The following is a 25,261-nucleotide window of genomic DNA, read 5'->3' on the forward strand; positions in this document are numbered from 1 at the left end:
AAGTCTAAAGGTAAAAACAGGGCTAACAATCGTTTTCGTTCCTTTCGTTTCAACAAAGAACAAAAGCCTGATCCTTCATCCTCAGGAGCAGTTTCAGTTTGGAAACCATCTCCAGTCTGGAATAAATCCAAGCCTGCTAGAAAGGCAAAGCCTGCTTCTAAGTTCACATGAAGGTACGGCCCTCATTCCAGTTCAGCTGGTAGGGGGCAGGTTACGTTTTTTCAAAGAAATTTGGATCAGTTCTGTTCACAATCTTTGGATTCAGAACATTGTTTCAGAAGGGTACAGAATTGGTTTCAAGATGAGACCTCCTGCAAAGAGATTTTTTCTTTCCCATGTCCCAGTAAATCCAGTGAAAGCTCAAGCATTTCTGAATTGTGTTTCAGATCTAGAGTTGGCTGGAGTAATTATGCCAGTTCCAGTTCCGGAACAGGGGATGGGGTTTTATTCAAATCTCTTCATTGTACCAAAGAAGGAGAATTCCTTCAGACCAGTTCTGGATCTAAAATTATTGAATCGTTATGTAAGGATACCAACGTTCAAGATGGTAACTGTAAGGACTATATTGCCTTTTGTTCAGCAAGGGAATTATATGTCCACAATAGATTTACAGGATGCATATCTGCATATTCCGATTCATCCAGATCATTATCAGTTCCTGAGATTCTCTTTTCTAGACAAGCATTACCAATTTGTGGCTCTACCGTTTGGCCTTGCTACAGCTCCAAGAATTTTCACAAAGATTCTCGGTGCCCTTCTGTCTGTAATCAGAGAACAGGGTATTGTGGTATTTCCTTATTTGGACGATATCTTGGTACTTGCTCAGTCTTTACATTTAGCAGAGTCTCATACGAATCGACTTGTGTTGTTTCTTCAAGATCATGGTTGGAGGATCAATTTACCAAAAAGTTCTTTGATTCCTCAAACAAGGGTAACCTTTCTGGGTTTCCAGATAGATTCAGTGTCCATGACTTTGTCTTTAACAGACAAGAGACGTCTAAAATTGATTACAGCCTGTCGAAACCTTCAGTCTCAATCATTCCCTTCGGTAGCCTTATGCATGGAAATTCTAGGTCTTATGACTGCTGCATCGGACGCGATCCCCTTTGCTCGTTTTTCACATGCGACCTCTTCAGCTCTGTATGCTGAACCAATGGTGCAGGGATTACACGAAGATATATCAATTAATATCTTTAAAACCGATTGTTCGGCACTCTCTAACGTGGTGGACAGATCACCATCGTTTAATTCAGGGGGCTTCTTTTGTTCTTCCGACCTGGACTGTAATTTCAACAGATGCAAGTCTCACAGGTTGGGGAGCTGTGTGGGGATCTCTGACGGCACAAGGAGTTTGGGAATCTCAGGAGGTGAGATTACCGATCAATATCTTGGAACTCCGTGCAGTTTTCAGAGCTCTTCAGTTTTGGCCTCTTCTGAAGAGAGAATCGTTCATTTGTTTTCAGACAGACAATGTCACAACTGTGGCATACATCAATCATCAAGGAGGGACTCACAGTCCTCTGGCTATGAAAGAAGTATCTCGAATTTTGGTTTGGGCGGAATCCAGCTCCTGTCTAATCTCTGCGGTTCATATCCCAGGTGTAGACAATTGGGAAGCGGATTATCTCAGTCGCCAAACGTTGCATCCGGGCGAATGGTCTCTTCACCCAGAGGTATTTCTTCAGATTGTTCAAATGTGGGGGCTCCCAGAGATAGATCTGATGGCCTCTCATCTAAACAAGAAACTTCCCAGGTATCTGTCCAGATCCCGGGATCCTCAGGCGGAGGCAGTGGATGCATTATCACTTCCTTGGAAGTATCATCCTGCCTATATCTTTCCGCCTCTAGTTCTTCTTCCAAGAGTAATCTCCAAGATTCTGAGGGAATGCTCGTTTGTTCTGCTAATAGCTCCGGCATGGCCTCACAGGTTTTGGTATGCGGATCTTGTCCGGATGGCATCTTGCCAACCATGGGCTCTTCCGTTAAGACCAGACCTTCTGTCTCAAGGTCCTTTTTTCCATCCGGATCTGAAATCCTTAAATTTAAAGGTATGGAGATTGAACGCTTGATTCTTGGTCATAGAGGTTTCTCTGACTCCGTGATTAATACTATGTTACAGGCTCGTAAATCTGTATCTCGAGAGATATATTATAGAGTCTGGAAGACTTATATTTCTTGGTGTCTTTCTCATCATTTTTCTTGGCATTCTTTTAGAATACCGAGAATTTTACAGTTTCTTCAGGATGGTTTAGATAAGGGTTTGTCCGCGAGTTCTTTGAAAGGACAAATCTCCGCTCTTTCTGTTCTTTTTCACAGAAAGATTGCTATTCTTCCTGATATTCATTGTTTTGTACAAGCTTTGGTTCGTATAAAACCTGTCATTAAGTCAATTTCTCCTCCATGGAGTTTGAATTTGGTTTTGGGAGCTCTTCAAGCTCCTCCGTTTGAACCTATGCATTCATTGGACATTAAATTACTTTCTTGGAAAGTTTTGTTCCTTTTGGCCATCTCTTCTGCTAGAAGAGTTTCTGAATTATCTGCTCTTTCGTGTGAGTCTCCTTTTCTGATTTTTCATCAGGATAAGGCGGTGTTGCGAACTTCTTTTGAATTTTTACCTAAAGTTGTGAATTCCAACAACATTAGTAGAGAAATTGTGGTTCCTTCATTATGTCCTAATCCTAAGAATTCTAAGGAGAAATCATTGCATTCTTTGGATGTTGTTAGAGCTTTGAAATATTATGTTGAAGCTACGAAATCTTTCCGTAAGACTTCTAGTCTATTTGTTATCTTTTCCGGTTCTAGGAAAGGCCAGAAAGCTTCTGCCATTTCTTTGGCATCTTGGTTGAAATCTTTAATTCATCTTGCCTATGTTGAGTCGGGTAAAATTCCGCCTCAAAGAATTACAGCTCATTCTACTAGGTCAGTTTCTACTTCCTGGGCGTTTAGGAATGAAGCTTCGGTTGACCAGATCTGCAAAGCAGCAACTTGGTCCTCTTTGCATACTTTTACTAAATTCTACCATTTTGATGTATTTTCTTCTTCTGAAGCAGTTTTTGGTAGAAAAGTTCTTCAGGCAGCGGTTTCAGTTTGAATCTTCTGCTTATGTTTTTTGTTAAACTTTATTTTGGGTGTGGATTATTTTCAGCAGGAATTGGCTGTCTTTATTTTATCCCTCCCTCTCTAGTGACTCTTGTGTGGAAAGATCCACATCTTGGGTAGTCATTATCCCATACGTCACTAGCTCATGGACTCTTGTTAATTACATGAAAGAAAACATAATTTATGTAAGAACTTACCTGATAAATTCATTTCTTTCATATTAACAAGAGTCCATGAGGCCCACCCTTTTTTGTGGTGGTTATGATTTTTTTGTATAAAGCACAATTATTCCAATTCCTTATTTTATATGCTTCGCACTTTTTTTCTTATCACCCCACTTCTTGGCTATTCGTTAAACTGATTTGTGGGTGTGGTGAGGGGTGTATTTATAGGCATTTTAAGGTTTGGGAAACTTTGCCCCTCCTGGTAGGAATGTATATCCCATACGTCACTAGCTCATGGACTCTTGTTAATATGAAAGAAATGAATTTATCAGGTAAGTTCTTACATAAATTATGTTATTTTTAAAACAAAAGAAAGGAACCTATTCAACATATAACTATTAAAAACAACTTTTAAATTCAACATATTGCTCTAAAGGAACAACGGTTTTTGACTAGTCTTCTTGGGCATTCTGACAGCTTAAAGGGAAAAAATATAAATCTATATTCAGACGTGCTTTCTTAGTCCCTGCTATGTGATTTACAGACAGAAGATCTCACTGGGTCATTCAAGAAGCAGGGGTGGAGCTGGGGGAAGAGAGAGAGGGCATCGTGGTGCTGCTGTAAATATGTCATATGTTTTAAGCAGTAGCTGCCGCAATAGTTTAAACGACTAAGACAGTAGCTCATCAGCCCCTCCTGCTTACCATCCAGATCTGTGGGTGATAGTGCAAGTAGAAGCCAATGCTACAATACTAATGATCCAAGCTGGAAACGGAGGAGTCATAAATCAGGCTGAGCACTTCAGTCACTCCTGACAGTCCCTCATTACAGAGTGAAATAGCTTCTCTTGAGAAAGGCTTTCTAGTCGAAACGCGTAATTGAATGTGTGTAAGTCAGTTCTTTGTGCAGTGCTAAAAAGCTAAGCTGTGACCATATTTATGCAATCTATGCAGTTGATTGTAAGACCAAAGTCACACTTAATACTAAACAGACTAACGACCTAGATGTTCTGAACAGAAAATCAGTGACAATATCAGTACTGGTGAGTGTACGTTTGTGATGTGTTTGGGGTGTGTGTAGACTAAGTAAGCGTATGTGTGACGTGTCTGAGGGACGAAGGTCACAGGTGAGTGTATGTGTGTGTCTAATATTACAACTTTATTGAACAGTGCTAAAGAGCAAAAATGTGACCATATTAATATGATCTATGCAGGTGAAGTTAAAACTGAAGTCACACCTAATGCTGAACAAACAAATGATCTGTATGTAAAGAGTCAGCAGGAAGCTGTGAAGCAGGAAATCAGTGACAATCTCAGTACAGGTGAGTGCTCGTGTGTGATGTGTCTGAGGGGAGAAAGAGACTTTTTAGAGCCATCATCTCTTTCCAGTAAAACACACAGATGAAAATGCCCCTGTTATATGTAGGTGATTGTGATATAATTTATGTAGGACAGAAATCCAAGTCTAAATTATTAAAGAACAAAAAAAATATGTTTGTCTGAACTTTATTAAATCCCTAATATATCTGAACTCTTCTGTTATATCACTGTGCTACATTCTTTCCCACAAGCAATACATGTTAACATAACTGAGCCATTTTTTAAAATAATAAATTATAGTTTAGAAACTCTGTCATGTTTTAGAAGCTTCTATTAAAGGGACATAAAACCCAAACATATCACTGTGAATGTGATGTGTTGGAAAAATAAAGCTACAACAATTATCAAACCACCCAAATACCAGTTAAAGGGACATTATACACCCCAAAAATTGGCTATTTAAATAAAGCTTTCAGTGTAGATAAAGTTTGCCATATACATGCATTATCTATTTTTCTGCTATTGCTTCTAAAAATGAGATGTGAGAGGTGAACAGCTGGGAGGTGGATCATCTCAGTGGTCAATTGGTCTATCCAAGAGAGTGGTCTCTCCATTAGGACATTTTCAATCGCTCAGAGAGTAAATGGTCTTACAAGATATAGATCTGATGACTTCTCATTTAAATCTCATGATTCCAAGCTATTGTGCGAGATCAAAAGTTTCAAAGGCTCTCTTAATAGGCACCTTGGCGTGTCCATGGGACCTTCATCGAGCATACCTGTTTCTATGAATCATACTTGATCCAAACACGAGTTAACGTCAGTAATATTAATGTATCCAGCCCCGACTCAGCAGGACTTGGTATGCAGATATAGTGCAGATATTTCTACAGGGAGTGCAGAATTATTAGGCAAATGAGTATTTTGACCACATCATCCTCTTTATGCATGTTGTCTTACTCCAAGCTGTATAGGCTCGAAAGCCTACTACCAATTAAGCATATTAGGTGATGTGCATCTTTGTAATGAGAAGGGGTGTGGTCTAATGACATCAACACCCTATATCAGGTGTGCATAATTATTAGGCAACTTCCTTTCCTTTGGCAAAATGGGTCAAAAGAAGGACTTGACAGGCTCAGAAAAGTCAAAAATAGTGAGATATCTTGCAGAGGGATGCAGCACTCTTAAAATTGCAAAGCTTCTGAAGCGTGATCATCGAACAATCAAGCGTTTCATTCAAAATAGTCAACAGGGTCGCAAGAAGCGTGTGGAAAAACCAAGGCGCAAAATAACTGCCCATGAACTGAGAAAAGTCAACCGTGCAGCTGCCAAGATGCCACTTGCCACCAGTTTGGCCATATTTCAGAGCTGCAACATCACTGGAGTGCCCAAAAGCACAAGGTGTGCAATACTCAGAGACATGGCCAAGGTAAGAAAGGCTGAAAGACGACCACCACTGAACAAGACACACAAGCTGAAACGTCAAGACTGGGCCAAGAAATATCTCAAGACTGATTTTTCTAAGGTTTTATGGACTGATGAAATGAGAGTGTGTCTTGATGGGCCAGATGGATGGGCCCGTGGCTGTATTGGTAAAGGGCAGAGAGCTCCAGTCCGACTCAGACGCCAGCAAGGTGGAGGTGGAGTACTGGTTTGGGCTGGTATCATCAAAGATGAGCTTGTGGGGCCTTTTCGGGTTGAGGATGGAGTCAAGCTCAACTCCCAGTCCTACTGCCAGTTTCTGGAAGACACCACCTTCAAGCAGTGGTACAGGAAGAAGTCTGCATCCTTCAAGAAAAACATGATTTTCATGCAGGACAATGCTCCATCACACGCGTCCAAGTACTCCACAGCGTGGCTGGCAAGAAAGGGTATAAAAGAAGAAAATCTAATGACATGGCCTCCTTGTTCACCTGATCTGAACCCCATTGAGAACCTGTGGTCCATCATCAAATGTGAGATTTACAAGGAGGGAAAACAGTACACCTCTGTGAACAGTGTCTGGGAGGCTGTGGTTGCTGCTGCACGCAATGTTGATGGTGAACAGATCAAAACACTGACAGAATCCATGGATGGCAGGCTTTTGAGTGTCCTTGCAAAGAAAGGTGGCTATATTGGTCACTGATTTGTTTTTGTTTTGTTTTTGAATGTCAGAAATGTATATTTGTGAATGTTGAGATGTTATATTGGTTTCACTGGTAAAAATAAATAATTGAAATGGGTATATATTTGTTTTTTGTTAAGTTGCCTAATAATTATGCACAGTAATAGTCACCTGCACACACAGATATCCCCCTAAAATAGCTATAACTAAAAACAAACTAAAAACTACTTCCAAAACTATTCAGCTTTGATATTAATGAGTTTTTTGGGTTCATTGAGAACATGGTTGTTGTTCAATAATAAAATTAATCCTCAAAAATACAACTTGCCTAATAATTCTGCACTCCCTGTATCTCTCTATGGCTGCTTCTTCTGCGACAAGACCTGTTGTCTCAATGGCCTTTTTCATCAGGATCTCTAGATTTAATGGCGTGGAGCTTGGACACCAAGTTTTGCAACGTTGAGGTTTCTCAGATTCCGTTATTGAATCTTTGATGCATTCCAGAAAGCCTGTAAAACAAATGATTTATCACTGGATTTATAAGGCATTGTTTGAATGGTGTTCTTCCAGAAGGTATTCCTTTAGGATTCCTAGACTCCTTCAGTTATTCTCAGGATGGCTGTAATGCCCCTGTACCTTTAATTCATAAGAATCTCCCAACACCTGAATCTCTATTTAATCCCACTTCCTCATTTCCAAATTGCTTGATTATTAGTTAATACTTGATCCTCTGAACCTATCTCTCTCATTTAGAGCTTGTGATATTTTTCTTCAACTTAGTCTTTTCAGCTAAGAACTTTACCGTTTTATCAGCTGTATCTGTACTCAGCTCTCTGCTCTGCAGCGATCCTTGCATTTCCTGATCAGCTGACCGGATTCAACCTCTCAAGGAGAGTCAGATGCTGTTGGCGTCTCACCCGCATCCTGAAGTGCCGTTCTCACTCTGATCTCACCTCCCATCCTCCAGCATCATACTTGCTGACCTGGCAGGCACTTCTTCTGTATTTCTTGGTGAAACACAACTCCGGAATCTGCTTTATCTCCTCTCCTTGCTGGACTCACTCAACACACCGCAAGTACTCTATTAACCATACTGCCTTGCTTTCCATCCTGTTACTGACGCTGCACAACAAACTCTGCCTGCTTGTCTCTGAACTTACCTATTGCAGCTTGCTTTCTCCTGTGCTTCCTGCTCAATTCCTCTGTGTGTGGAAGTTAACTGTATAAATAACTCCATCTGCCTAGAGAAGAGATACTATACATAACTATTGACTATGTATCATAACTTATTCTGACTTGCCATTGTCAGTAAGTTAAATCTATCTTATCTCATTCAATATCATACATTCTGTCTATTATATTTGCTACTTTTAGTTATCTGCTCTTTTATATACATATTGATCAAGAATAACTCTGATATCGGTAGCTACAAACTTATATAACCTATAAATAAATAAACTGTTGAGGATGCCGCTGAACTTACAACACAGCTGAATACACTTAATCAGAAGATAGATTATTTAGCTAGAGGTCTCACTGAAGTGCAGGCAGAGAACACAGTACTTAAAAATGTAATGAAAGACTTAATGACTTCTAAAACACAAGAAGCTCCAGAGTCACAAATCTACCAAATCCATTCTCTGGAAAAAGAGCATAATTTAGATGTTTTAAAAATGCTTGTAACTTACTATTCTTAATGAAACCCCTTATATAGCACTTATAGGATAAAAGTCTGTATCGCCATTTCCTATCTTGCTGGGGAACCCAGAGCCTGGGCTGATCGATTTTTTTGAGACAAATGACCCTTTTTTGAATTCCATTGTAGACTTTTTTGCTGCTACGACAACGCTGTATGGAGATGTTAACAAACAGTTGAATGCAGAAACTCCTTAAAACAGGGAAAGAGACCAGTCGAAGAGTATGTGACTGATTTCCAGATGTGGTCTGCAGATTACGAATGGAATCAGATCCATTTAAGAAACCAATTCAGTCTGGGTCTCGCCGAGTCCCTAAAGGATGAGTTATCACATATTGAATTACCTAACACTGGATGAATTAACCAAATTGTGTATCACACTTGATCGCACGCTCTGTGAGAGAAGAGCAGAAAAATATAGCTCAGAACCTTATACAAGAAAATCTATAGCACCTCCTGCCAAAAGATCAAACACCACCTATGTGCCAATGGAGATTGCACAATAAAAGGTCCTTTGACACAGAATGGAAAGACCAGATACCGTCTGGCTAACCTTTGTTTATATTGTGCCAGTAAGGACCATCTTGTATCCAACTGTCCAATACTTATGAGACATAAAAGGGGTAAGCCTTTTTCTATAAACACAGTTACACCTAACAAACCTATATCCCATGTCTCATTATGTTTATCATTACAGTGGGATCAGCTACATCTAAAGATTGAAGCTATGATTGACTCAGGTGCTTATGGGCTATTTATGGATCAAGCTTTTGTTTCCACTAATAAATTTCCCGCTGTTTTGAAGCACAAACCTTTGTATGTGAAAGTAATTGACGGTTTTTATATTGAAAAAAGTCCCATAACACATAACACTATACCCCTACTTGTTTTCAACTTCAGACGGACATACAGAACACTTAACGTTTGATATAATCCCTACTTCCCTACATTCCATTATACTGGGGTATCCTTGGCTATCTAAACATAACCACTTAATAGATTGGAAGGCTAACACGGTAACGCCTAATTCCCCTTTCTGTCCACTCACTTGTTACCCACAACTATCCATTTCTAATTTGGACATAGCCCTTCCCCAAGAATATAAGGACTTGTCTGAAGTGTTCGACATTGAAGAGGCAGATGTTCTGCCTCCTCATAGAATATATGATTGTCCTATCGACACTAAGCCAGGCTCTCAGACTCCTTTTGGGAAGATATATCCTCTTTCTCAGCCAGAATTGCAACACTTAAGACAATATCTTGACGATAACCTTAAAAAATAATTCAACACTCCATCTACTTTACCTGCAGCTTCTGGAATCTTTTTTGTGCAAAATTAGGATGGAACTTTATGACCAATAATTGATTACAGGTCACTAAATAATATAACTATTAAAAATCGTTATCCACTCTCACTTATCCCTGAGCTTCTTGAACGATTGAAAGATGCTACCATTTACACCAAACTGGATTTAAAAGGTGCATACAATCTTATTAGAATTTTCGAGGGCTACGAGTGGAAGACGGCTTTCAGGACACGGGTTGTTCGAATATAGGGTAATGCCCTTCGGATTAATAAGGGGCATAATTATTATGGTACGAGCGACATGATCTGATATAGCGGATCATGTCCCCTGCACATCGATAAATGCCAACAGCATATGCTCTCTGCATTTATCATTGCACCAGCAGATCATATTCGATCGTGTTGATTTCTGTCCGCCGCCTCAGAGCAGGCGGACAGGTTATAGAGCAGCGGTCTTAATACCGCTGCTTCATAACTTCTGTTTCTGGTAAGCCTTAAGGCTCGCCGGTAACACAGGGCATCAAGCTCCATACGGAGCTTGATAAATATGCCCCTAACTCTGATATCAGTAGCTACAAACTTATATAACCTATAAATAAATAAACTGTTGAAGTTCATATCAAACTAACTAGTTTGTTAGATCCTGACAATGGCCTTTACAAGGGTTTGCCTGCTAATTTCTAAAAGGTCAAATGTCTGCTTTATCTGTTCTTTTTCATACAAAGGTTCAGATTTTCGTCTAGGTGTTCATTAGAATTAGGCAAATTGTGATTCCTATTTCTCCACCCTGGAATCTGAATCTACTTTTCTCTGCATTACAAGGTTCTTTTTTTAAACCAATTGCATTCCATTGATATCTACTTTTACCTTGAAAAGTACACTTACTATTAGCAATCTCTTCAGCAAAGAGAGTTATAGAGTTGTTAACCTTCTCTTGTGACCTCCATTTCTAATTATTCACAAGGAGAAGGCTATACTTCGTACTAAATAGGATTTTCATCCTAAGGTAGTATCAAAAGAAAATACCAATTAAGAAATGATTGTTCCTTCATTGTGTTCAGATCCTGCTAACTGAGTAGCAGCTCTTACATAATCTTGAGGTAACCAGTGCTTGAAAGTTCTATATCCAAGCTACTAAATATTTTAGACAAACTTCTAGATTGTTTTTTCTTTATTCTGGGACTCGTAAGGATCAGAAAGCTACTAAGGTAGCATGGGCCTTTTGGCTCAAAAAGTTATTCACAAGGCTTACTTGAAAGCGGGAAAGTCACATCCTAAGTATATTACAGCTCTTTCTCAAGAGTAGTTGCAACATAGTTGGTTTTTAAAAAGTATGCATCTTCGTAGCAGATTTGCAAAACTGCTACTTGTCTTCTCTGTGTACGTTTTCAGAATTTGTTGCTTTGGTTCTGCCTTTTGTGCAAGCAGCTTTTGGCAGGAAAGTCCTTCAGACCGCAGTGTCGGCTAATTAAGAACTTCCAATGAAAAATTGTCCCACCTTTTCCGTAACATAGACTAATGGCTTGGGTATTATTCCTATATGTTATGGAGGACTGTGGACCATCATCATTTTACGAAAGAAAACAAAATTTATGCTTACCTGATTATAAAATTTGCGCTTTTGCGAGCATGATATTTGCACTCGTAATACCAGGGCACGCAAATGTATGTTGTTATAAGTTAAGCGCAAAGTGAACGAGACCTCACGTTCACATTCCCTGGAAGCATTGCGCTCACAAGAGCATGCTTCCATAATCCCCAATGGGAGCCTTGTTCTGATGCCGTCAGACATGGCAAAGAACCTAGTGCAGGGTTCTTTGCACTGTGTTGTGCAGCAAATTTTAAATATATATGTATATGCTTATATAGATATATATTTATGTGTTTATATCTGTATATACACATATTAACACATTAATATATATGTATATAAGATTATATGCAAATATATTAACAGTTTAAAACACAGTTCCATAGACCGCAATTGAAAGGCATTTCAGTGCCATTTTTTTTTCTAACACCCCACATCCCCTCACTTTAACCCATTACAACTGTTTTGTGCAGTTAACCAGAAAATAGTAGCATTTACCAGCCACTTGTAATGGTTATTTAACGTGTGCAAAAAAATGGGCAAATGTGTCCCTTTATAGAAGCACGTTAAAATATTGCTCCACTTGTAATCTAGCCCAAATTTTTTTCTTTCGGAATGATGGTCCACAGGCCCTGCCCATTTCAATGTTTGGGTGACAGTTCTAATAACACCTCTACAGACCCTGCTATGTCTGTCCTACCTAAATGTTTCCTATTCTCTACTTGGCTATATGTTAAACTAAGAGAGAGATGGGAGGTGGGAAGGATTTTAAGCTCTAATATGGGTTCTTGACCTTGTCCCAGTGGTGGGAAATATATTGCATATGTTATGGAGGACTTTGGACAATCATTCCGAAAGAAAATAATTTATCCGGTAAGCATAAATTTAGTTTATTAGAATTCCAAGTTTATCGGAATTCACAAAATTATAGTGCTAATGCAGTAGGGAAAGTCCCCCAGTAGAATCTTTCTGCAGTAAGCTTGAGTTTATGTGATTAAAAAAATATATATATAATATAAATATATAATATATAAATATATATATATTTATTTCATCGTAAATACTTGAGCTGTTCAATACGATAATAAATATTAATTTTTTTTATGAATTACTGCAATTGTGATATTAATTGTGATTGTATTAAGATATTTTTTAAACGTACATTTTGCACTAAAAAATGCTTTAAAAGTGGCTTGTTCCCTTTGCAATTTGCACTGCAGATGGAATAGGCCAGAAAAAAACACCTTGGGACTGGTAGTGGTAGCGTTATGTGCTGTGACACTTCCTTGTCTGCCCCCTGGAGGAGTGATCAGTGGAGGAGGATCCAGCTTCCTCCAATCATTGTGTGCCCCCCGAGCTGGACGCCAGATGGGGCATGCAACAATTGGAGGAATACAGTATGAGATGCGGGCGGAGGAACGGCGGTATGTTTACCATATTTCAGTGGTAAATATTTTTTTAAATGTTAATGAATCAAGAGTCATTTGAAAATTCAATTCACTCTGTACTATATTAAAAACACATTATTAACATATTATTTGATGTTTTACATTGTGAGTTTAATGTATTTTTTAAAATATACACATATTTCAAATCTGATGACTGCAGCATGTTCCAAAAAAGTTGGGACAGGGGCAATTTAGGACTAATAGCGATGTTACAAGTGGAAATAAGAAGGTGATGTGAAACAGGTGAGGCAATAGTGTTATCATAGTATATAAGGTGTCTCCAAAAAAGGCCTAGTCCTTCAAGAGCAAGGATGGGTCGAGGCTCGCCAATAAGACAACAGACGCATCCGCAAATAATCCAACACTTTGAGAACAACATTCCCCAAAGACTAATCTGTAGGATTTTGGGTATTTCACCTTCTACAGTGCACAATATAATTATTAGATTCAAGGAAACAAGTCAAATCTCTGTGTGTTAAGGGCTAGATTGAAAACCACTTCTCCAATCCCTCAGACGTCACTGTCTTAAAAACTGTCATGAGTCTGTAATGGATATCCTGACATGGGCTTGGGAATATTTTGGTAAACCTTTGTCAGTCAACACCATTTGCCGCTGCATCCACAGATGCAAGTTAAGGCTTTGGTATGCAAAGGAGAAGCCATTCATCAACAATGTCCAGAAGCGCCTCCAACTTCTCTTGGCTCGGTGGGCTTGGTCTCATTTGAGATTGACAGTTGCATAGTAGAATAGTGTTCTGTGGTCCGACGAGTCAAAATTTCAAATAGTTTTTGAAAAAAACAACTATTGTGTTCTCCAGGCCAAAGAGGAAAAAGACCATCCAAGCTGTTATCAGTGTCAGATCCAAAAGCTAGCATCTGTCATGGTATGGGGGGATGTCAGTGGGTAACTTGCATATCTGGGAGGGCACCATTAATGCAGAAAGATATATATGCACTTTGGAGCAACATATGCTGCCATCCAGACATTGTCTTTTCCAGGGATGTCTCTGCATTTTCCAGCAGGACAACGCCAAACCACAATCTGCTTGGATTACATGCGCATGGTTGCGTAAGCAGAGCGTGTGGGTGCTAGCATGGCCTGCCTGCATTCCTGACCTGTCTCTGATTGAGAATGTGTGGCTTTATGAAGTGCAAAATAAAGCAACAAAGGCCCCGTAGAGATGCGCAGCTGAAGACATACATAATAGATGTATGGGGTAAATTTCTGCTGGCTAAACTTAACCAACTAGTATCTGCAGTGCCCAAACACCTAATTAGTGTTATTAAAAGAAAATGTGATATAACACAGTGGTAAACAGTCGACTGTCCCAACTTTTTTGGAAGGTGTTGCAGTTATCAGATTTTGAAATGTGTCTATTTTAAGAAATAGATTAAATTCACTATGTAAAACATCAAAAAATTTGTTCTTAATGTGTTTTCAATATATTACAGGGTGAATTGGATTTTCAAATGACTCTTTTTGTTTGTCTTTTTTGTTTTTTGCATTGTCCATACCGTCCCAACTTTTTTGTAATTGGTGTTTGTGACGACCATTGTTAAACAACCCTGCACCAGTCACTTGTTTGGCACAGAAAGGGTTAACAGACCCTTTCCACTTTAACTTATCTGTCACAGTCTAACCACTCCAGGTAAGCCTGTGACTTAGTCCAGTGGGTGCAAGGGTTAACAACACTCTTGTCTCTCCTAGACTTAGAAAAAATACCCAAACTCCCCTTTAATGCCACCCACACTAAACTACCTTTAAGCTGCCATCACTTACTATTTATTTATGGGAAATCCTAAGGAAAATCCCAGACTTATCAATTACATCTCAGAATACAATTTAGCAAAAAATTAAAAATAATTAAAATCACAGTAATAATACTACCAGTCTCTTTCAGTAATGTGGTTCAAATATTAGACAAAGGCAAAACTTAATAAGTCAATGTTTATTAAAAACTATGCACAGTGCATTTTTAATAAAAAGATGTTAACAAATAGAATTATAGACAAGCAAACAGTTTTAAAATAAAAAGGAGAAATAACAGAAACATTATACTTTCCTAGCTTAGTTATCTGCACTAGGGAGATGGCAGGAAAAATGGTCACTCTGTAGTATACAGTCTCCCATGAAAAATGAACAACTTGAATTGCTAAACACAAAATGTTATACCTGTTTCTCTGATATCAAACTCCTTGACCCAACCTTCTTACAGAGGGGCCAGAAAGATCCACTCCCCTCTTTTTACAACAGGTCATAACGTTCAGAGTTTTTGGCTGAAATTATACAACATCTTATAACTTCTGATATGTATATCTATTTCATATACACAGAAAGGCAGTCCCTTAGTGATGTTGTGAGAAGTATTTTGATCCCGAACACAATATATATTGCCTTCTTTATGTTTCTGAGGCATTATTACTTATGAAGGTATATTAAAAGGCAAGGCTGGTTGTCCTGTCAATTACCTAATGTGCCTGAATAGGGAATCAGTGTTTCATCATTCTTTGTGTTGAAAGGTTGTGGCAATAAGACTCACCAGTTAGACCATAACGTTCTCTCTTGTGTATCTTGCAAACTATTTATGAGGGGTTCTGGCTTATCAAAGTGTAAGAGTCAGTGATTACTTTGAAGGATGGATCGCAACTGCAGATGAAGGAAATTAAACTTTCTATCACCAGGGCAGCAGGGCTATTGTATAAGCATAGACCAGGTAGTCTTTAGTGAAAAATAATAAGTGTAGTTAGGATGCTGCTACAGGAAAACAGCAATAATGTAGACTTAACACTGAACTCCCAAAACTTTATGTGGCACAGTGTGGGGTAAACAGAGTTATCTAGTGTAAAAGATTAGCTTCTGCCAACACTTTAAGAATTACCATGCAAGTATAAGTAGTAAGGGCTTATTTATCTTCATGCCCGTAGCTGCAAGCTCTCCCAGCAGGCTAAAGGTACTGCGCAACTCAGATGTTGAAGGAGCAGTGTTTATTTACTATAAAGTAGCTTGTCAGGTAGGTACAGAGTCTTTACCTGTAGCAAGTCTTAATACTTGTATCAGCACCGCAGTCTTGAACAGAATGAGCGTAAGTGGTTTCGGCTTACAGTGAGCTGGAGGCGGAGGGAGGAGCAAGTTAGAGGCTGTTGTTAGTAAACGGCTTAGATCCGGAGCCGTGAGTGAAAGTCACAATCCTGGAAAACCCCCTTAGTAGTCCGATACAACACACAGGTACCTGGTGAGAGCGGATTCCTATCCGCAATGGAACTTTGTTTGAAGGCTGTGCAGTAGGAGTGAGCTGCGCGCTCTTAGTGGTGACAAATGCAGGGAACTCACAGCAGTCTTATTATGCAGCAGCCTGTCAGTCTTGTGCGATGAGCAAGGAAAACAATTGCGGTTCAGAAAAGCAAGTATTGTAGCTTCAGCTCACATTATCCGGAACAGCTGGTCTTGAGAGATTTCCTGTAAGTCAGGATGTGGGAGAAGATCTTTGTAAACCAAATAGGTTTAAGGAATCCAAGTAGCAGGGAAAAACAAGCAGCAAGGTTCAGCTACTACGTGCAATAACTAAGCACCTGTTTGTTGTCAGGTGATCACTTAAGTACAGGAAAGGTAGGGAAACCATGTGATGAGGAGAGAGAAAGGTAAAACATGGAGTGAAATCCTCACAGTAGGGAAACCATGTGATGAGGAGAGAGAAAGGTAAAACATGGAGTGAAATCCTCACATATGCCCCCCTTCAAGGAAACCGATCCTCGGCTTGATGTTTATTCCTATGAGGGTAGCGCCTATGAAAACGAGAAAGCAGTCTAGGGGCATTGATGTGGGTGTAAGATTCCCAACTGTCATCATCCGGTGAGTAGCCTTTCCATCTGACCTGATATTGCAACTCGCCATTGCAAAATCTAGAGTCCAGAAGATCTTGTACCTCAAAGGAGTCGGTGTCAAGGGGTACAGGGTCAGGAGGGAGGATGGTCTTCATGGTCGAAGAAGCTGTAGCTGGTGTAAGGAGTGAGACGTGGAAGGTAGGATGAATGGGTAGTGATGGAGGAAGTTCAAGTGTCACTGCGTTAGGGTTGATGACACGAGTGATGGTGAACGGACCAATAAACAAACCTGCCAATTTTTTACTAGGAACAGGTATTTTAATGTTTTTCGTTGAAAGCCAGACTTTATCGCCCACAGCGTAAATTGGAGAAGGTCTTCTACGTAGATCGTAAGATTTTTTCTGTATGGCTTGTGCATTTTGGATACTCGTTTCTAAGAACTGAAAGTTCTCTGCTATCGATCGAAGAAGGTCATCAACTGAAGGGGCGTTTGGAGTTTCCAGGTCTCGTATAGAGAAACTAGGGTGATAAGCATAATTAGCGAAGAATGGAGAATGGTTAGTTGAACTGTTTTTAGAATTATTATATGCAAATTCTGCCATATATAAAAACGGAGCCCAATCTGATTGATGGTAGGAGCAGAAACAGCGGAGATACTGCTCAAGCCATTGGTTTAACCTTTCGGTCTGACCGTTGGTTTGCGGATGGAAGGCTGTACTTAAACGGTGATCGATTTGTAGATGTTGGGACAGACATTTCCAAAACTTCAAGGTAAATTGCGTGCCCTTGTCCGTTATGATATCAGGGAGTCCATGAAAGTGTACAACCGTATTCAGAAAAAGCTGAGCAGTTTCGCTGGAAGTGGGTACTTTATGGAACGGAATGAACAGAGCCATTTTCGTGAGGATGTCTGTAACAACCAGGATGGTGTTAAAACCAGAACTCAAAGGGAGTTCGATGATTAAGTCCATGCCGATATGAACCCATGGTCTTTTGGGAATATCCAAAGGTATGAGTTGACCGTATGGCTTATTCCTGTCCTTTTTGGAAGTAATACAAATCGTACAAGCTTGGATATATTTACCAATGGTGTCACTCATGTTCGGCCACCAATAGTTTATAGTTAGTAAATCTAATGTCCTCTTGATACCTGGGTGACCCAGTAGTGGAGGATCGTGATGTTCTTTAATCAAATCGTTCCTGAGTTTTTCAGGAACATATAACTTGGAGTCATGATAATAGAGATTATCCTTAAGTGTAAGACTTTGGTGGGGAATCTGGTTATCTGATTGCAGCGCTGCTCGGAGTTGTGTCCTGAAAGAGGGCATCAGTCCCAGAAATTTGTCAGCAGGTATGATCGAAGTGGTTTCTTGGGTATTTGGGGGTCTGGGATCTTTCCTAGAAAGAGCGTCAGCTTTACCGTTTTTTGAGCCAGGTCTGTATATAATTAGGTAATTAAATCTACTGAAATATAGGCTCCATCTCACTTGTCTACTGGAGAGTGTTTTATTCCTTTGGAGGAATTCGAGGTTGCGATGGTCAGTGTATATGATGATAGGCAAAATAGTGCCTTCCAATAGATGTCTCCATGTGTCAAATGCATGTTTAATAGCAACTAGCTCTTTTTCGCCGATGGAGTAATTCATCTCAGCTGGAGATAGGAGTTTGGAAAAGAAAGCTACTGGATGAAGGGGTTGTGTTAAGCTCTTTCTCTGAGAGAGGATAGCCCCAAGGGCGTAGTCTGAGGAGTCGACTTCGAGGATGAATTGGAGGGTAGGATCCCGAAATTGTAAAATGGGTGCTGATGTGAAAGAGCTTTTAAGGGAGTTGAAAGCATCATTAGCGTATGTATCCCAACGGAAAGGTATGCAGGTACTGGTAAGTCTGGTAAGAGGTTTGGTTTTGTGGGAGAAGTTCCTGATAAACTTTTGATAGTAGTTGCTAAAACCAAGGAATCATAACTCTTTCCTGTTCCTGGGTTGAGGCCAGTTTCTTACAGATTCAACCTTGTTTTCCTGCATTTGTATGCCTTTGGTACCAATCGTATAACCAAGGAAGTCTATCTCAGTGGTATGGAACACACACCTCTCCAGTTTTGTGTACAGCCTGTGGACTTGGAGTCTCGAAAGGACCCAACTGACATGCTTCACATCTTCCTCTAGTGTGTTAGAATAGATTAGGATGTCATCAAGGTACACCACAACACAAGTATCCAAGAGGTCATGGAACACATCATTAATGAAATATTGGAATGTGGCGGGAGCGTTGGTCAGTCCGAAAGGCATAACGAGATATTCAAAGAGGCCGTATCGGGTCCGAAAAGCGGTGAGCCACTCGTCGCCTTCTCTGATACGAACAAGATTATATGCCCCTCTTAGATCAAATTTTGTGAATATTTTTGCATGCTGTAGACGTTCGATGATGGCCGTAAGGAGGGGTCGTGCCGGGTTTCAGGTCTATAGGGCAGTCGTAGGAACGGTGTGGTGGTAAGGTGTCCGCCTCCTTTTTACTAAAAACTTCTGCAAACCTTGTGTACACATCTGGAATGTAGGGCTGTTCGGTCAAATGTAGCAGAGCAGAATGACATAAACAAGTTTGTCGGCAGTAAGCTGAATCAAAAGTGATGTCCAAAGAACTCCAAGTAATAACCGGTTCATGCAGACAAAGCCACTGTAACCCTAGAACTGTGGGGAATAGTGGTGAAGTGATAACGTCAAAAGTGATGTATTCCTGATGAGAACTGTGGGTAGTTACAAGAATGGGTATGGTGTGATGCATGATAGGTCCTGAAGAAATTTCAGAGCCATCCACAACACGAATAGAGACAGGAGACAATTTTTTAATGAGTGGTATTTTATTAGTGAAGACAATAGATGCATCAATATAGTTTCCTTGTGTGCCTGTATCAATTATGGCCTCTCTCTTCAGGTGTTTGCAGTCCCAGTGTAAAGAGAGGGGAAGAATGCAGTGAACAGGTTTATCAAGTACAATCAAAGAAGTCAAATTTGAGAATGACTTACTGTTTTTGTTCTTGCGTAGAGATGGACACTCACGAGCAGAGTGTGTTGCGGATCCGCAATGCATACAGAGGCCTTTGGATTTTCTTCTGAATCGTTCTCCGGAAGACAATGGGCCTCGAATAAAGCTGATATCCATGTCCTCAGGACTGCTGGTGGATGGGTGTGAAGGAGGTGAAACCTGTATTGGATGGGCAGGTTTTTTTATACTATACTGGCGTTCAGACTTTCGTTCTCTTAATCTCCGATCGATGTGCATGGCTAGTTTCATAAGAGCTTCTAGGGTCTCTGGGAGATCTGTATGGGCAAGCTCCTCTTTCACCGGATCCGAGAGACCTAATCGGAATTGATTCTTCAAGGCAATAGCGTTCCATTGGGAATCTATTGCATGTTGCTTGAACTCTGTAATGTAGGTTTCGACAGGACGATAACCTTGTTTTTAACTTTCTCATTCTATTTTCAGCAGTAAGTTGTAAGTTGGAATCGGAATATAATTCGTCCATAACAGCTAGAAAGGATTGTAGTGAAGAGAGTATAGGGCTGTTAGATTCAAATAGTGTGTCGGCCCAGATGCGGGGTTCACCACGCAAGTAAGAGATCATAGTAAGGACCTTGGTCCTATCATTCGGATACGTAATAGGCTTCAGGGTGAAGATGAGGAGACATGCATTCCTGTATTGCTGTTTGTGGCTCTGTGGATTACCCAGCAATAGGTTTGATAGAGACCGTATCTTTTATTACCTTCCTTAGGGTCTCATTTTCGACTTTTAAGTCCCTAAGACCCTGGCTGAGTTCATCCACACATTGAGAGAGACTGTACACAATGCTAGGAAGGTCTGCTGGATCCATTTACTAAAGGCTTAGTTATTCTGTAAGAGTCAGTGATTACTTTGAAGGATGGATCGCAACTGCAGATGAAGGAAATGAAACTTTGTATCACCAGGGCATCAGGGCTATTGTATAAGCATAGACCAGGTAGCCTTTAGTGAAAAATAAGTGTAGTTAGGATGCTGCTACAGGAAAACAGCAATAATGTAGACTTAACACTGAACTCCCAAAACTATTTATGTGGCACAGTGTGGGGTAAACAGAGTTATCTAGTGTAAAAGATTAGCTTCTGCCAACACTTTAAGAATTACCATGCAAGTAAAAGTAGTAAGGGCTTATTTATCTTCATGCCCGTAGCTGCAAGCTCTCCCAGCAGGCTAAAGGTACTGCGCAACTCAGATGTTGAAGGAGCAGTGTTTATTTACTATAAAGTAGCTTGTCAGGTAGGTACAGAGTCTTTACCTGTAGCAAGTCTTAATACTTGTATCAGCACCGCAGTCTTGAACAGAATGAGCGTATGTGGTTTCGGCTTGCAGTGAGCTGGAGGCGGGGGGAGGAGCAAGTTAGAAGCTGTTGTTAGTAAACGGCTTAGATCCGGAGCCGTGAGTGAAAGTCACAATCCTGGAAAACCCCCTTAGTAGTCCGATACAACACACAGGTACCTGGTGAGAGCGGATTCCTATCCGCAATGGAACTTTGTTTGAAGGCTGTGCAGTAGGAGTGAGCTGTGCGCTCTTAGTGGTGACAAATGCAGGGAACTCACAGCAGTCTTATTATGCAGCAGCCTGTCAGTCTTGTGCGATGAGCAAGGAAAACAATTGCGGTTCAGAAAAGCAAGTATTTTAGCTTCAGCTCACATTATCCGGAACAGCTGGTCTTGAGAGATTTCCTGTAAGTCAGGATGTGGGAGAAGATCTTTGTAAACCAAATAGGTTTAAGAAATCCAAGTAGCAGGGAAAAACGAGCAGCAAGGTTCAGCTACTAGGTGCAATAACTAAGCACCTGTTTGTTGTCAGGTGATCACTTAAGTACAGGAAAGGTAGGGAAACCATGTGATGAGGAGTAAGGTAAAACATGGAGTGAACTCCTCACAGTAGGGAAACCATGTGATGAGGAGAGAGAAAGGTAAAACATGGAGTGAAATCCTCACACAAAGTGACAACACAGCAACACATCTTTACTGAAAAACAAATGTTTTTAGCATACCAGCTAAAGAAAATTAACCCCTTAGCATCTCAATCATGAGGTATTCATGACAGTGTTAAATATATTTTTGTGGATTTTTCTGTTTAGATACCAGTCACTTATTCCTTCTTTTTTAATACTTAAAGGGACAGTATACACCCACCAACTTTCATATAACTGCATGTAATAGACACTACTATAAAGAATAATATGCACAGATACTGATATAAAAATCCAGTTTAAAAATTTACTTTAGAAGCTCCCAGTTTAGCTCTGCTGAAGAGGTTAGCTGGAACACCCACTGAAAGTTGTTGTATACCAAAAAGAGAAGACACTCCCCCTTCTTCTGCATATGAAAAGACACAAACAGGAGCAAGCTGGAGAATTATTATATGCAAATTCTGCCATATATAAAAACGGAGCCCAATCTGATTGATGGTAGGAGCAGAAACAGCGGAGATACTGCTCAAGCCATTGGTTTAACCTTTCGGTCTGACCGTTGGTTTGCGGATGGAAGGCTGTACTTAAACGGTGATCGATTTGTAGATGTTGGGACAGACATTTCCAAAACTTCAAGGTAAATTGCGTGCCCTTGTCCGTTATGATATCAGGGAGTCCATGAAAGTGTACAACCGTATTCAGAAAAAGCTGAGCAGTTTCGCTGGAAGTGGGTACTTTATGGAACGGAATGAACAGAGCCATTTTCGTGAGGATGTCTGTAACAACCAGGATGGTGTTAAAACCAGAACTCAAAGGGAGTTCGATGATTAAGTCCATGCCGATATGAACCCATGGTCTTTTGGGAATATCCAAAGGTATGAGTTGACCGTATGGCTTATTCCTGTCCTTTTTGGAAGTAATACAAATCGTACAAGCTTGGATATATTTACCAATGGTGTCACTCATGTTCGGCCACCAATAGTTTATAGTTAGTAAATCTAATGTCCTCTTGATACCTGGGTGACCCAGTAGTGGAGGATCGTGATGTTCTTTAATCAAATCGTTCCTGAGTTTTTCAGGAACATATAACTTGGAGTCATGATAATAGAGATTATCCTTAAGTGTAAGACTTTGGTGGGGAATCTGGTTATCTGATTGCAGCGCTGCTCGGAGTTGTGTCCTGAAAGAGGGCATCAGTCCCAGAAATTTGTCAGCAGGTATGATCGAAGTGGTTTCTTGGGTATTTGGGGGTCTGGGATCTTTCCTAGAAAGAGCGTCAGCTTTACCGTTTTTTGAGCCAGGTCTGTATATAATTAGGTAATTAAATCTACTGAAATATAGGCTCCATCTCACTTGTCTACTGGAGAGTGTTTTATTCCTTTGGAGGAATTCGAGGTTGCGATGGTCAGTGTATATGATGATAGGCAAAATAGTGCCTTCCAATAGATGTCTCCATGTGTCAAATGCATGTTTAATAGCAACTAGCTCTTTTTCGCCGATGGAGTAATTCATCTCAGCTGGAGATAGGAGTTTGGAAAAGAAAGCTACTGGATGAAGGGGTTGTGTTAAGCTCTTTCTCTGAGAGAGGATAGCCCCAAGGGCGTAGTCTGAGGAGTCGACTTCGAGGATGAATTGGAGGGTAGGATCCCGAAATTGTAAAATGGGTGCTGATGTGAAAGAGCTTTTAAGGGAGTTGAAAGCATCATTAGCGTATGTATCCCAACGGAAAGGTATGCAGGTACTGGTAAGTCTGGTAAGAGGTTTGGTTTTGTGGGAGAAGTTCCTGATAAACTTTTGATAGTAGTTGCTAAAACCAAGGAATCATAACTCTTTCCTGTTCCTGGGTTGAGGCCAGTTTCTTACAGATTCAACCTTGTTTTCCTGCATTTGTATGCCTTTGGTACCAATCGTATAACCAAGGAAGTCTATCTCAGTGGTATGGAACACACACCTCTCCAGTTTTGTGTACAGCCTGTGGACTTGGAGTCTCGAAAGGACCCAACTGACATGCTTCACATCTTCCTCTAGTGTGTTAGAATAGATTAGGATGTCATCAAGGTACACCACAACACAAGTATCCAAGAGGTCATGGAACACATCATTAATGAAATATTGGAATGTGGCGGGAGCGTTGGTCAGTCCGAAAGGCATAACGAGATATTCAAAGAGGCCGTATCGGGTCCGAAAAGCGGTGAGCCACTCGTCGCCTTCTCTGATACGAACAAGATTATATGCCCCTCTTAGATCAAATTTTGTGAATATTTTTGCATGCTGTAGACGTTCGATGATGGCCGTAAGGAGGGGTCGTGCCGGGTTTCAGGTCTATAGGGCAGTCGTAGGAACGGTGTGGTGGTAAGGTGTCCGCCTCCTTTTTACTAAAAACTTCTGCAAACCTTGTGTACACATCTGGAATGCAGGGCTGTTCGGTCAAATGTAGCAGAGCAGAATGACATAAACAAGTTTGTCGGCAGTAAGCTGAATCAAAAGTGATGTCCAAAGAACTCCAAGTAATAACCGGTTCATGCAGACAAAGCCACTGTAACCCTAGAACTGTGGGGAATAGTGGTGAAGTGATAACGTCAAAAGTGATGTATTCCTGATGAGAACTGTGGGTAGTTACAAGAATGGGTATGGTGTGATGCATGATAGGTCCTGAAGAAATTTCAGAGCCATCCACAACACAAATAGAGACAGGAGACAATTTTTTAATGAGTGGTATTTTATTAGTGAAGACAATAGATGCATCAATATAGTTTCCTTGTGTGCCTGTATCAATTATGGCCTCTCTCTTCAGGTGTTTGCAGTCCCAGTGTAAAGAGAGGGGAAGAATGCAGTGAACAGGTTTATCAAGTACAATCAAAGAAGTCAAATTTGAGAATGACTTACTGTTTTTGTTCTTGCGTAGAGATGGACACTCACGAGCAGAGTGTGTTGCGGATCCGCAATGCATACAGAGGCCTTTGGATTTTCTTCTGAATCGTTCTCCGGAAGACAATGGGCCTCGAATAAAGCTGATATCCATGTCCTCAGGACTGCTGGTGGATGGGTGTGAAGGAGGTGAAACCTGTATTGGATGGGCAGGTTTTTTTATACTATACTGGCGTTCAGACTTTCGTTCTCTTAATCTCCGATCGATGTGCATGGCTAGTTTCATAAGAGCTTCTAGGGTCTCTGGGAGATCTGTACGGGCAAGCTCCTCTTTCACCGGATCCGAGAGACCTAATCGGAATTGATTCTTCAAGGCAATAGCGTTCCATTGGGAATCTATTGCATGTTGCTTGAACTCTGTAATGTAGGTTTCGACAGGACGATAACCTTGTTTTTAACTTTCTCATTCTATTTTCAGCAGTAAGTTGTAAGTTGGAATCGGAATATAATTCGTCCATAACAGCTAGAAAGGATTGTAGTGAAGAGAGTATAGGGCTGTTAGATTCAAATAGTGTGTCGGCCCAGATGCGGGGTTCACCACGCAAGTAAGAGATCATAGTAAGGACCTTGGTCCTATCATTCGGATACGTAATAGGCTTCAGGGTGAAGATGAGGAGACATGCATTCCTGTATTGCTGTTTGTGGCTCTGTGGATTACCCAGCAATAGGTTTGATAGAGACCGTATCTTTTATTACCTTCCTTAGGGTCTCATTTTCGACTTTTAAGTCCCTAAGACCCTGGCTGAGTTCATCCACACATTGAGAGAGACTGTACACAATGCTAGGAAGGTCTGCTGGATCCATTTACTAAAGGC

At 40.5% G+C, this 25,261-nt stretch overlaps 1 protein-coding gene across 2 annotated transcripts in view; it reads left to right on the forward strand.

The window, feature by feature from the left end:
• LOC128657288 (zinc finger protein 260-like) overlaps positions 1–25,261 on the forward strand; it is a 169,645-nt gene that overhangs the window by 87,060 nt on the left and 57,324 nt on the right. For both annotated transcript variants that reach the window (XM_053711573.1, XM_053711574.1), the window contains one exon: positions 4,477–4,584. In XM_053711573.1, the coding sequence (XP_053567548.1) occupies positions 4,477–4,584 (108 nt within the window). The remainder of the gene's footprint in view (positions 1–4,476; positions 4,585–25,261) is intronic.

The sequence above is a fragment of the Bombina bombina genome, chromosome 4, assembly GCF_027579735.1.
Source record: "Bombina bombina isolate aBomBom1 chromosome 4, aBomBom1.pri, whole genome shotgun sequence".
NCBI lineage: Eukaryota > Metazoa > Chordata > Amphibia > Anura > Bombinatoridae > Bombina > Bombina bombina.